Source organism: Leptonychotes weddellii, chromosome 7 (assembly GCF_054177405.1).
Source record: "Leptonychotes weddellii isolate Sample4059 chromosome 7, ASM5417740v2, whole genome shotgun sequence".
Classification (NCBI taxonomy): domain Eukaryota; kingdom Metazoa; phylum Chordata; class Mammalia; order Carnivora; family Phocidae; genus Leptonychotes; species Leptonychotes weddellii.
In genome coordinates, this window is record NC_138375.1 from 24,836,136 (window position 1) to 24,848,495 (window position 12,360).

Consider the following 12,360-nt stretch of genomic DNA (forward strand, 5'->3'; position numbering starts at 1 on the left):
AAAGATTTTATTTATTTATTTGACAGAGAGATAGAGAACAAGCAGGCAGAGAGGCAGGTAGTGGGAGAGGGAGAAGCAGGCTCCCCACCGAGCAGGGAGCCCGATGCGGGGCTCGATCCCAGGACCCTGGGATCATGACCCGAGCCAAAGGCAGCCGCTTAACCGACTGAGCCACCCAGGCGCCCCGTGAAACATTTTTTTAAAAGCCCGAATTTGCCCTTGTAAATATTTAATCAAATAATATCCAGAGGAACCTAACAATTCATCCTGAGGATGATCACACACAGAATACCCTGGTGTCACTGGTGTCAACTGGGCTCCCAGTAGGAGACAGCACCCTCAGATAGGATCATTGATGACCCTTTAGGAAAGGAACTATTTACAGATTTGTGGTCAGGATTAAACCAGCGGGGTTGGGAAAGCAGCCCTGGACCAGTAACAGTGGGAATCTGTTTCAACATTCTTTCCCCTTCTTCGTGCCCCTGCCCTCCCAACCTAAAGGGGCATAGAGAGAGAGTAGTTCCCAAAACCTAGAGAGAGCAGCAGCTGTAGCTTTGGGGCAACTGGCCCCCAGAGCCGTGAACTTCATAGAGGAAGTAGAGGAAGGCTGTGACGGCCACTGTGTGGCCTGGCAGGGAAGGAGTAGAGAGGATAATGCCCTGAACTCTCTCTTCTCATCCTCCTATCTCTTGTTAAGTGTCTCCCATTAGTGGAACTCAACCAGAAGGCAGAGGATAAGGCAGCCTATTGGATGCAGTCCATAAAAGGTCTGCTTCCAAGACCACTGACCCAGGGGATAAAAGTGGAAGGCAAATCTGGAGGGGCAAACAGATGATGCACAGCATTAGTAAATATTCCCTAGGAGCAAACTTACGTGTCGTGTTTCTTGGCTTTGTGTGCATTTCCTGGAAATATATAATCAGAATGATGATACATAGTGGAATTCCTTGTCTGTCTGGAAAAATGAATTAGAAACTTCTGGCTAAAATGATCAATTCTTCCCTTTTCTGCTTTTCATGCTCATCCCCTTTCTCTGAGAAACACCTTGAAATCATATATTTGAGTCACAATAATTAAGAATGACTTTACCAGCTAAAAACATTATGCAGTATAAAAGTATAAGCATGAATATCTGTCCTCATATAATCTGCTATTTCTAATTATTTGTACTTGGTTCATTTTATCTGTAACAGGGGTGAGTGCTGAAATTTTAGGTCAAATATATGAAGATAAAATTGTGAAATGACTCTCATTATTCTATTTTCTCAGTAGAACCCAATATTCTGCAGGAGAAGAGATGGAGGGAAAAAGTTATTCCCTGATCCAAACTGTAATGCGAGAGGGTAAACGAAGCCACACACACACACACAACTTATTAAAGTATATGCAGTGAAACCTTAACTAACTGGAGCCCTCAATAAAATGTGTTATAGCCATCAAAGATGGGTTGATAGAGGGCTTTTATTTTATTTAGTTTTTCATTTTTTTAAAAGATTTTATTTATTTATTTGACAGACACAGCGAGAGAGGGAACACAAGCAGGGGGAGTGGGAGAGAGAGAAGCTGCGAGCAGGGTGCCCGATGTGGGACTCGATCCCAGGACCCTGGGATCAATACCTGAGCCGAAGGCAGACGCTTAACAACTGAGCCACCCAGGTGCCCCGAAGGGCTTTTATTTTTAAAAGAAATGTCTAAGAAAGGTTCTATCATAGGATTGGATTTTGAATCCAACTTCCTAACTCCTTAGTTCTTCTGCCTTGTTAGAATTCTTGTTGTTACAATTATTGGTAATGTTCTAAATAAAGATCCTGAAAGCCTACATCCATAGAATAGCATTGCACATTTGTCAGACTCCATCTATCAGTGTACAGCAGTGACTTACAGTAATGCTTCCTTATCATGTGTGTCTGCAATTTCAACCCCCGGAAATACTGTGTGCAACCCAGAGACACTCCAAGAAGCCTCAGAGTAGAAAAAATACAAATAATACATGCACTGAGGGGTTAGTAACTAGAAGGGAAACCTGGAGAGCTTTCTGGAGTGCTAGCAGGAGATACAAGGAGGGCTTTTGGGTCTCTGGCCATGTTCTGTTTCCTTATATGAAGATAAAATGGGTATGTTCCATTTGTGGAAATTGAGCAGGCTATATAATTGTGATATGTGAAGTTTTCTTTATATATGTTGTACTTTAACCAGAAGTTATATATCTATATACATGTATATATATAGTCTGTGTGTGTGCGTGCGCGCACGTGCACGCATGCTAATTACTAATCCTGGTACTTTTATCTTTGGCATAGGATAGGGCTGTCTTGTCCAGATAGTTTTGATTTAGTTCTCCCCTGGTCATAGGAGATGGCAGAGTGAACATCTTAGAAGCAAACACACAGACATTAAGAAAAGATAAATATTAATGAATATTAGGGCTTAATAATCTGGGGCATTTAGATTAATAGCCTTGAGGGCAGAGATCAATAATTGAGGCTCATAGTGGTGACTTCATGTCCTCAAGGGCAATTAAATTATGTAACATACACTGTTACTAATGCTGAAAAAATTTTAGAGACCTTCCAGCCAGATCAGTTAAAAGAAACTCTTTGGTGCTTAAAGGTGAACTTCACTTACTGTAAATTAGGTTAGCCCAACAATGCTGAAAGCAAAGGTAATATTATTCTGCCTTTATGGAGGTCCTTTTAGTTGAGTTGTATTTAACCAGAAATTCCATTTAAACAAGTTACCACATTTCCAAGTCACTCCGTATGATCAAAGTTTGACCGTACTGTGGAATCACCCACAGAGTCAATTTGGCTGTAAGGAAACATGACACATAAATGGATGCACAAAGGCAGAAATAGTTGGTGTGATTAGAGCCAATTAAGCTAAAATAACAGAAGGTTGTTAGAGCTGGAGGAAATACCAGATATCATCTGACGCAATCCCCACACTTTACAATAAAGGAAATTTAGGCTCAGAGAGGTAAGTTGACTTCCCAAAGATACAGAGCTAAGGTATGGCTGATTTGCAACTAGACCTGACGTGTCCTCCTTTGCTGATCTGTCCACCTTCACTCAGCCTCATGCTTCAGAGCAGAGGTGTGGGGTCAAGATGACTGGGGTTTGAATTGGTGTAGGTCTTGGATTTGCTATTTGGGTGTGACCCTGGACCCCAGTTATAGGTCCTGTCCTGTGAAAAAAATATAACCTGGGTGTTAATTCACAGGTAGGATGCTGCATGGCAAGTATCCTGAGAAAGTAACTCCCACAAATAGAACTGAGGCAGGGGAAGAAGTGGAAGGCTCATTAACCTCCCTCTATAGGAAGGAGACCTTCCCAAGGTTTTTGGCCTTCTCAGCCTCTGGGCCTGAATGCCCAGTGGAATTGTGCTTTGCTTCTGTCCACAGAAGTGCCCTTCACCCTTGGGACCCCCAGGGATGATTGGTATGGCATTTGGAAGTCATCCCTTCATTTAATGGCAAGTCCATACATGCCGAGCATGGTTTGATCTCCCAAGTGTCAGTGAATACTGGAGCCCAACTGTGGGCTTTCCTTAATGCTCTTTGCACCTGACCGGGTATAGACACCGGCCACCTAATGGAGACAGTGATAGGATTCACCTCCAAAGGCTGTTACGAGAATGAAAAGAGATGATGTATAAAAGTGAGAAGATGGCTGGCACACACTAGCCACTAACAAAAGTTGTGTGCAACTACCGTTACTCTGCTACAACACAACAGTGCATTTGACACTGATGTTGTCCAAGAACCGTGACCGGTGTTTGACTTAGACTTCTCTTTATAGAGTAAGTTACTTAGAAATAATGGCTTTGGTGAAAGCCCTAGACAACAGAAAAAAATTGATAAATTATTATTTAGGAATTGAATCTAATTTGGACACTGTTGTTTCTTAAAGAGATGAATGATGTAGTTGAATCTTACCTCTTTCAAGCCTGGTCTGTGGGTTGGAAAACCTAAGATCTAGCTCCCATACTCCACTACTTAATAAAAAGTGTCAGTGAGCAAATTATCAGACCACTTGGAGCCTCAGCTTCCTCATCTTTAAAGCGAGTTTGCTAATTATACCTCCTCAGGTTGTGGAGCTCAAGTGAGAGAAAGTGTACGTGAAAAGGCAAAAAGTATTGTTGGAGATGAACTCCAAAGAGTGGAAATCTTAAGGCAGTTGTGTTTACCTCTTTTTCAGCTTTCATCTTGCTGCTACGAAAGGGCATGTGGAGTGCCTCAGGGTCATGGTGACACATGGCGTGGACGTGACTGCCCAAGATACTGCCGGTATGTGGTCTTTATTTCTTAAGTCAACAGGCCAGCACACGAGTAGATATCACAAAGGTGAGACATATTCATTGTGGAAAATTTCCAATCTACAGATACGCCAAAAGAAGAACCTAGAATCACCGCCAATGACTAGGCTCTGCTGTGATTTCATCCTTTGTGCCTTTACAAGTGTTTTCATCATGTATGTGGTCAGTCAACTAGAAACTGTATGCTTCTTATTCCATATTTACTATTTTCTAAGACTATATGTATGGACCAGGCAATATTTCTTTTTTTTTTTTTTTTTTTAAAGATTTTATTTATTTATTTGACAGAGAGACACAGCGAGAGAGGGAACACAAGCAGGGGAAGTGGGAGAGGGAGAAGCAGGCTTCCCACTGAGCAGGGAGCCCGATGCGGGACTCGATCCCAGGATCCCGGGATCATGACCTGAGCCGAAGGCAGTCGCTTAACCAACTGAGCCACCCAGGCGCCCTGGGCAATATTTCTTAATTTTTGTTTTTACGAATCATTGTATGAGGTGATGAAATGCAGTGTGTTGTTTAGGAGCTCATTTTGTCAGCCAGCTGAGATGAGCTCTGTACACAGAAGCCATGATCTTCATCTGGACCAGCTGCCCATGGTTCCCACCCCTTATCGTGCTTCAGTGCATCTGAGTCACCTGGGAACTGGAGGGAGGGGGAGGGAGGGAGAGAATGGAAGGAAAAGAATAAACAGTATAGACACATACAACCCCCACACATCTGTACCATGCTCTGTCTTCTGAGATTCAGATTCCATTGTCTGAAGGTTGCCAGCCAACTGGCATTTTTTATAAAGCTCCCCAGGTGATTCTAATGTGAAGCCAGTGTTGATAGATGACGAACAAGGCAAACGGAGAGAGAAGAAAGTGTAGTCATATCTTTTATGAACATTGTTCTACAGGAAGGAGTCCCTGGGGTCTCCAGCTGGGGGTTCTGCCCCTGCTGGCCAGACCAAAGCAATTACTGATGGCTTTTCATTTCTCTATTGTACTTCAGAACCTATGCCTTCTACAAGGCTTTTGTTAGTTTTTACTGGAATATGAAATCAGTCTATTCCATAGTCTTTATCTAGGCTTTGCATTAACCCATGAAGGATCCCTTTTCCAACCCCCAACACACTGGCCACCTCAGAGTAGTTGTCTTGGACAGGGGAGGTCAGTCAGGTATTGTGAGAATGCTGTTAATACTCAAAATATGGTTGGAGGACCTTGTTTCAGAATTATTTTCAAAAAGTCTGTGGCATTATTTTTTTTAAATCTCAGGGTTAGGGGATCTTTATCCTTTGAGAACAGATTTGTTTTTTTAGGACAGGCCAAAAGCCACTTGAAGTTAAGTCAGATAACTGAGGTATCAAACTGGTAAAACCATTTTTGGTCAAAAATAGAGAGTGATTGAAGTAACAGAATGCTTTTCCTGAGCAGTACCACAGAAAGCTCCAAAAAAAAAAAATACTTTGAGAAATGTCAATACCTGTGGAAGAATGGTTTCCTTAAGTGACTACCTTAAGGGAAATACTAATTTATGTTGCACTGATTAAAGTCATCCTTAATCCCAAGACCTAGTTATTTTGCTTGTTTTTAAAAGTTTGTCATTACCTTAAAAGTTATACCACATACAGTCAAGGGCAGTGTGATTGGCTAAAATACCCTTGATGAGAAGTATGTCATCATAAGTAGATGGAGTTTTCTGTCTAAGAAAGTCCTAATCTAAAGGAATTAGCTTAGAGTGAATAAATTAGATCTATAATACAGATTCATTTCATTGCATTTGATGGTAAGAAATAGATTAGTCAGGGTCCTGAGATCAAGCCCCATATCGGGCTCCATGCTCAGCGCAGAGTCTGCTTAAGACTCTCTCGCTCTCTCCCTCGCCCACCCCGTGCATGTGTTCGCTTGCGTGCACTGTCTCTCAAATAAAGAAATAAATCTTTAACAAAAGAAATATATTAGTCAGGAGTCTAGTTACCTCTATCATAACCAAATATCTCTTCCCCTCTGTCTTTTTGTTATAGGGAAAAATATGTTTCTCTGATGCTCATGGTAGAAAATTAAAGAAATACAGAAAACTATAGAGAAGCTAACCAGTGCTTCTACTCTTTTTTTTTTTTTTTGGTAAGATTTTATTTATTTATTTGAGAGAGAGAGAGAGTGCAAGCAGGAGGAGGGGCAGAGGGAGAGGGAGAGAATCCTTAAGCAGATTCCCGGCTGAGCGTGGAACCCATTGTGGGGCTCAATCCTAGGACCCTGAGATCATGACCTGAGTCAAAACCAAGAGTCGGATGCTTAACCAACTGACTGAGCCACCCAGGCATCCCTTACCAATGCTTCTACTCTTAAGAAGAAAAGGAAACTTTGACTATTTTGCTACATTTCCTTCCAGATTTTCCCTGGCAGAGTTTTATATAGTTGAGACCACATTACATAATAAAGTCTACAGACTGCCTTCTTTTTCTTAATGTTCCACTAGTATCATTTCGGACACTTAAAGCTCTAAGGTTTTTGTGCCACATGACACATTGGGTAGAGTCTGTATTTCCTACCAGAGCCCTAACTCAGTTTTTAAGAGTCTGATGAAGTGTTGGGCCTTGAGACCTGGACACCCCAGTGTAGCGCCCAGTGCCTTGATGACTGAGATGACACTACCCTCCAAGAAGCAACACCGGAGGGGACACTGCAGACTCATCCTAGCTGCTCTCTGTGCCAGTCTGTGGGCACTGCCACACTCCATGTTTTTTTTAACCCTGATTGAAATTGGTGGGACTCCACAGCACTATGTGGGCCCAGAACATTGTCCAAACATTCAGTGACGTAAAAATGTCTTAGAGCCACCAGTCACTTCCCTCCCCACTAACATTTTTTAGCAGTGAGGGTAGCACTTTGGTCTTCGGGCTTACTGTTTTACTTTTGTCTGAATGAGGCACTGACTTCTCATGATTTCTTGAAAGCATGCAAAGAGAATGTAGGAACAAAAGAAGGAAAAGGCTGCAAGGAAAATGTGCATAGAGACGTTGGTTGTGTTATTCAGAACAACAGCACTCCTTAGATTTTGTCCTTCGCAAAAAAAACCAAGGTAAATGCGATGGCTTTTACTGCCCATGCCTGTGTCCTCCCAGTTGCTTTATCACCTACCCCCATCTTTCTCTCTCACAAGAGCACAGCACAGGGGCATCTGGGTGGCTCAGTTGGTTAAGTGTCTCCCAGGGTCCTGGGATCAAGCCCCGCATCGGGCTCCCTGCTCAGCGGGGTACCTGCTTCTCCCTCTCATCTATGCTCTCTCTCAAATAAATAAATAAAATCTTTAAAGAAGGAAGGAAGGAAAGAAAGAGACAGAGAAAGGAAGAAAGGAAGGAAAGGAAGGAAGAAAGAAAGAAAAGCACAATCCATTAGTCACCATGCCTCAGTTGACCATCATTCATCCAAAACATCTTTTATGGTGGTTTAGGGGTGAATTAAATGGCTCAGCTCTTAGAGATGTTGTCTTTTTAGTAAGCCTACTTAAATATTGCCACATTGTTACTGAGAAATGGCCAACTTCAATCCAAACACCCACTGAGAACTGGTACAGAAATCTGTTAACCATACATCATACTGCCCTGTAGAATTTTTGGAAAAAAACTGCTTTCAAAATATACTACAGTGACCCTTTTTATTAGATTTATCCACCAAGGCTATAGGATGACTGAACTGGTGTAATTTCCTATTTTTAAAACCAGTGACTAGATTTAAAAAGAGGTTTTAAGAAGCAAAGGGCTTCTTTTTTTTTTTTAAAGATTTTATTTATTTATTTGAGAGAGAGAGAATGAGAGAGAGCAAGCACATGAGAGGGTGGAGGGTCAGAGGGAGAAGCAGACTCCCTGCCGAGCAGGGAGCCCGATGCGGGACTCGATCCCGGGACTCCAGGATCATGACCTGAGCCGAAGGCAGTCGCCTAACCAACTGAGCCACCCAGGCGCCCAGGAAGCAAAGGGCTTCTTAACATCTATTTTTTTTTTCACAACTATCTTTCCACATGAAATGTTTGGAAGTCTGACCAGAGAATTTTTATGGATGCTTTACAAGCACTCTTATGAGCAAATCACTGTCAGAAGATAAGGCCTTGGGTATGATTCCAGTACAACAACAGTCACTTCATTTTATTTTTTTATTTTATTTTATTTTTTAAAGATTTTATTTATTTATTTATTTGACAGAGACACAGCGAGAGAGGGAACACAAGCAGGGGGAGTGGGAGAGGGAGAAGCAGGCTTCCCACTGAGCAGGGAGCCCGATGCGGGGCTCGATCCCAGGACCCTGGGATCATGACCTGAGCCGAAGGCAGACGCTTAACAACTGAGCCTCCCGGGCGCCCCGGGTCACATCATTTTAGAGGAATGGCCGTTGAGGCTTCAACGCCATGGTCAGTGTGGGCGTCCCAGGGCCCACGACGCCGTGAGGGCTCCCTGCGTGTGGCTCCTAGATGATCACGATTATTGCTACCTCACCCACAACACCTTTATTATCTTTTACACATGAGACTTTTGAAAAGGTTTCACATCTTTATGTTTTTTACAATCACCAGGCCAGCTGCTTTCATTGTACAAATCAGAAAAAGAAAACCCAAACACTGGTAGAAGCTGATGGCTTACGTTTTTGGTTTTGGCAGTTTTCCCCCCATTCCTTACTTGCCTGTTTGCTGACCACCACACACGGGTGTGTCGTGGTCACGTAGGAAAGCCAGCTCCTAAGCCCACGGCGCCATCTCTGAGCTGGACCTACGTTATTTGTCTAGCATCTTTTATTTTGCTTGCTCTGGTTCTTCACTGACGTAGGGATTGGCATTTCTGTCTGTTTCTTTAGAAAGCACTTCTCCCGGAGAAATAGTAAAATTGACTCCTAGGCTTTTTTTCAGAGTGGGGGCTGGTGGTGCCTGCATTTAGCACCCTGGAGGATGAGGCAGGATTGAACAGAAGCATTAACAGAAGATTGAAGAAGACCAAAGAATCTTCTGTTTGTTATCAGGGCTTTTCTGAAGCATCTGCTTTGAGACACCCTCTATTCATGAGTGTATACATTTGACACAATGGGACAGGATACCAAAGTAAGAGTGACTGAAACAAATAGAATTTTCTCTCTCTCAGTTGAAAGCCCCAAATCGGTATGGCAGCTCAGCTCCACACTGTGAGGGATACAGACCTCTGTTGCTCCACCATCCAGGGTGCGGCTGTGGTCCTCATAGCCCAAGGCGGCTTCCCCTGAATCTGCGCCCCAGCAGCTGCAAAGGGGAGGGACAAGCACAGCCCACGAATGACACACACTTAGATCTCATTGGACAGAGTGGGATCTGTGGCCACACTCGGCTTTCTGGGAAGCTGGGAACTCTGGGCAGCAACGTGTCCAGTTAAAAATATCGAAGGTTTTGTTACACAAGGAGGTAGAGACAGAGATTGGAGGATAATGTGCATTTTGTATCTCACACCCATATCTTAAATTTTCTCTGATCCCTTTGCACACTTAACCTTCAAAATAAAACGTCTTTTCTCACAGAAGAGAGACTTAGGAGAGTGAGAACTGGGATATGGAAACATCAGAATGCATAGTCCTCAGAAGGAGGAATGCTTGAGAGCCCTTACTTTTCTCTGGGGTTTCTAAGGGCTGGCTTAATTTTTGTTTTGATTTCTAGGTGAACTTCCATTCCTTTATGCCCCCTAATCCCACTCAAATTTGATACCATGTAAAGACACAAAAGGTAATATCTAGCCATCTTAAAACTCAGGCACTTTAGAGAATGGGTCTTTTAAACTGTAACTGCAAATTATAGCCAATAAAGTGTATTTCATATTTTCATTTAGAACAAAGAAAAATGAAAAAACGATTGTATGATTTGTCGTACTTTACTTGCTGTTGACTTGTGTATGGGTGGTCAGAAAGGTCAACCGTATACAGCCATCAGCATAACCTGGCCATAAAAATACTTCAGATGGTATACACACACACAAACAAGTCTTTTAATTCCATATGGAATGCTATACAAATCTATACTGGGGGGACTAAGGGGTGATTCCATATCTAATAGTAAAAATAGTGGCTATAAATATGTCTTTCATACTCGGATCCTCTCCTGGGGATATAACAAGGTAAACGGACCTGTGCCTCAGCAATGAAAATATGGTGAAAAGATGAGGATTACTATGACTAATGATGTTTAAATATATTTAAAATTATAAATAAGGGGCGCCTGGGTGGCTCAGATGTTTAAGCGTCTGCCTTCGGCTCAGGTCATGATCCCAGGGTCCTGGGATCGAGCCCCGCATCGGGCTCCCTGCTCCGCGGGAAGCCTGCTTCTCCCTCTCCCACTCCCCTGCTTGTGTTCCCTCTCTCGCTGTGTCTCCCCTCTGTCAAATAAATAAATAAAATATTTAAAAACAAATAAAAAATAAATAAAACTATAAATAAGAACCAAATTTATACTTTTATTGTTTAAATATAGTCCGCATTCTGAAACTCTAATTTTTAAGAAAATATTTTAAATCTTATCTAGTTATTATTCTCTTTATTTTTCTAAATGTTTCTATATTATCTAAAACCGTGATTTTTTCAGACTTTGGCCTTGTTAGCCCTATCTCTATCTTCTGACTTCATTAGTTTCAAAGTTTTTCACATACACTTGAAGAGTACATCAATAATTCCTCTATTAGTTAATTCTTCTCCATTTTATAATCCTGTGATCTTAAAGAATTGAATAAAGGGTTATTGTCTGAGATAATGGGGGGCGGGGAGAAGGTGTTCCATGGCAAGAATGGCTGGACCATCCTTTTTACTTTTTATTTTTATTTTTTTAAGTCCTCTCTCCACCTAGTGTGGGACTTGAAACTCATGACCCCGAGATCAAGGGTCGTACTTTCTACCGACTGAGCCAGCCAGGTGCCCTTGGGCCATCCTTTTCAGACTTCCTTTCATTAATAGGATTTTTATACTACCTGTAATAGCCCACGATTCTTGACTTATAAATAACACTGGTCTTTTTACTTACAGGCAAAGTTCTGCCAGAATGTACTGAATTAGGGTTGCCGTGTTATTTGCTTTTGGGAAATTGTTTCCTGATATTCCAGACAGATCCACAGCTGAATGGGGGCCAGACTTATACACTGTCTCATTACACTGAGAGTCTGTCACTAATATAATGTATTCTCTCCAGAAAATTTTGCATTTGGAAAGAGGATTTTGTTCTAACCTTAGGAGTGAGAGACCTCTTGCTTCAGTGTAATGTCCAGGGAATGATGTATTATTTGGATTTTGAGACTATTTGAATGGGAAATACTGTCGTTCTCCTGGTTTAGGAAAACGTCGCATAGAGCCAGGGAATAAAAGAATTGTGTTTCCTTTAGAAACACAGTACTTACTTCCAGGTATGACTAGAACACTTGGAGTGCAATGAAGCCCTGTTGTTTATTTTATGCTGAGTTGTTTAAACCTCCCTACTATCTTGTCTCTGGAGAATTGTGTCTTTTTCCAATGGGTGCTCTTTATGTAGAACAGCTTTTGTCCACCGCATAGACGAAAGCTAACGCACTGCATACATGACATAAACAATCTTCTACTTACAATCGGGATGGCTTCCAAAAGTTCATCTGTAAGGCATTTGTTTAGAACTCGGAATGTGTTTGTCCTTAGAAACACTGGTACAGATGATAGTTGGGGGCGAGGCTAGCCCACCGAAGCCTATTTCATGCATACTGTAACCGAACTCATACTATGATGTAGTATACATCCTGGAAGGAGGGGTTCTCATGCAGTAAAAGGAGGATGAGGAAGAGAAGAGGTTTGTCTTCCTGCTTCCAAGGGTCTCCATTGCCAACCTTCCTCATCCTCATCCATGTGGGAGAGGTTGGAGGGATTCCTGCCTCTCAGTGTTCTGCACCACCTAAACAACCCCCCCTCACGGATGCCCTTAGAATCCTGTAGTTCAGCTGGTCTCAGAAAAGAAGGAATCTGATCTTCTGACCTCACACGTGCTTCTGTACAGCTCACTCTGGTCCTAAACCCTCTAATTTGTGAGTATGTATTTCCTACT

General features: G+C 42.3%; 1 protein-coding gene across 8 annotated transcripts in view; it reads left to right on the top strand.

Annotated features, from left to right (window-relative positions):
- The window catches only part of RAI14 (retinoic acid induced 14), a 138,024-nt gene that overhangs the window by 98,724 nt on the left and 26,940 nt on the right, over positions 1-12,360 (top strand). For all 8 annotated transcript variants that reach the window (XM_081825972.1, XM_081825971.1, XM_081825974.1 and 5 more), the window contains one exon: positions 4,197-4,285. In XM_081825972.1, coding sequence (XP_081682098.1) covers positions 4,197-4,285 — 89 coding nt within the window. The remainder of the gene's footprint in view (positions 1-4,196; positions 4,286-12,360) is intronic.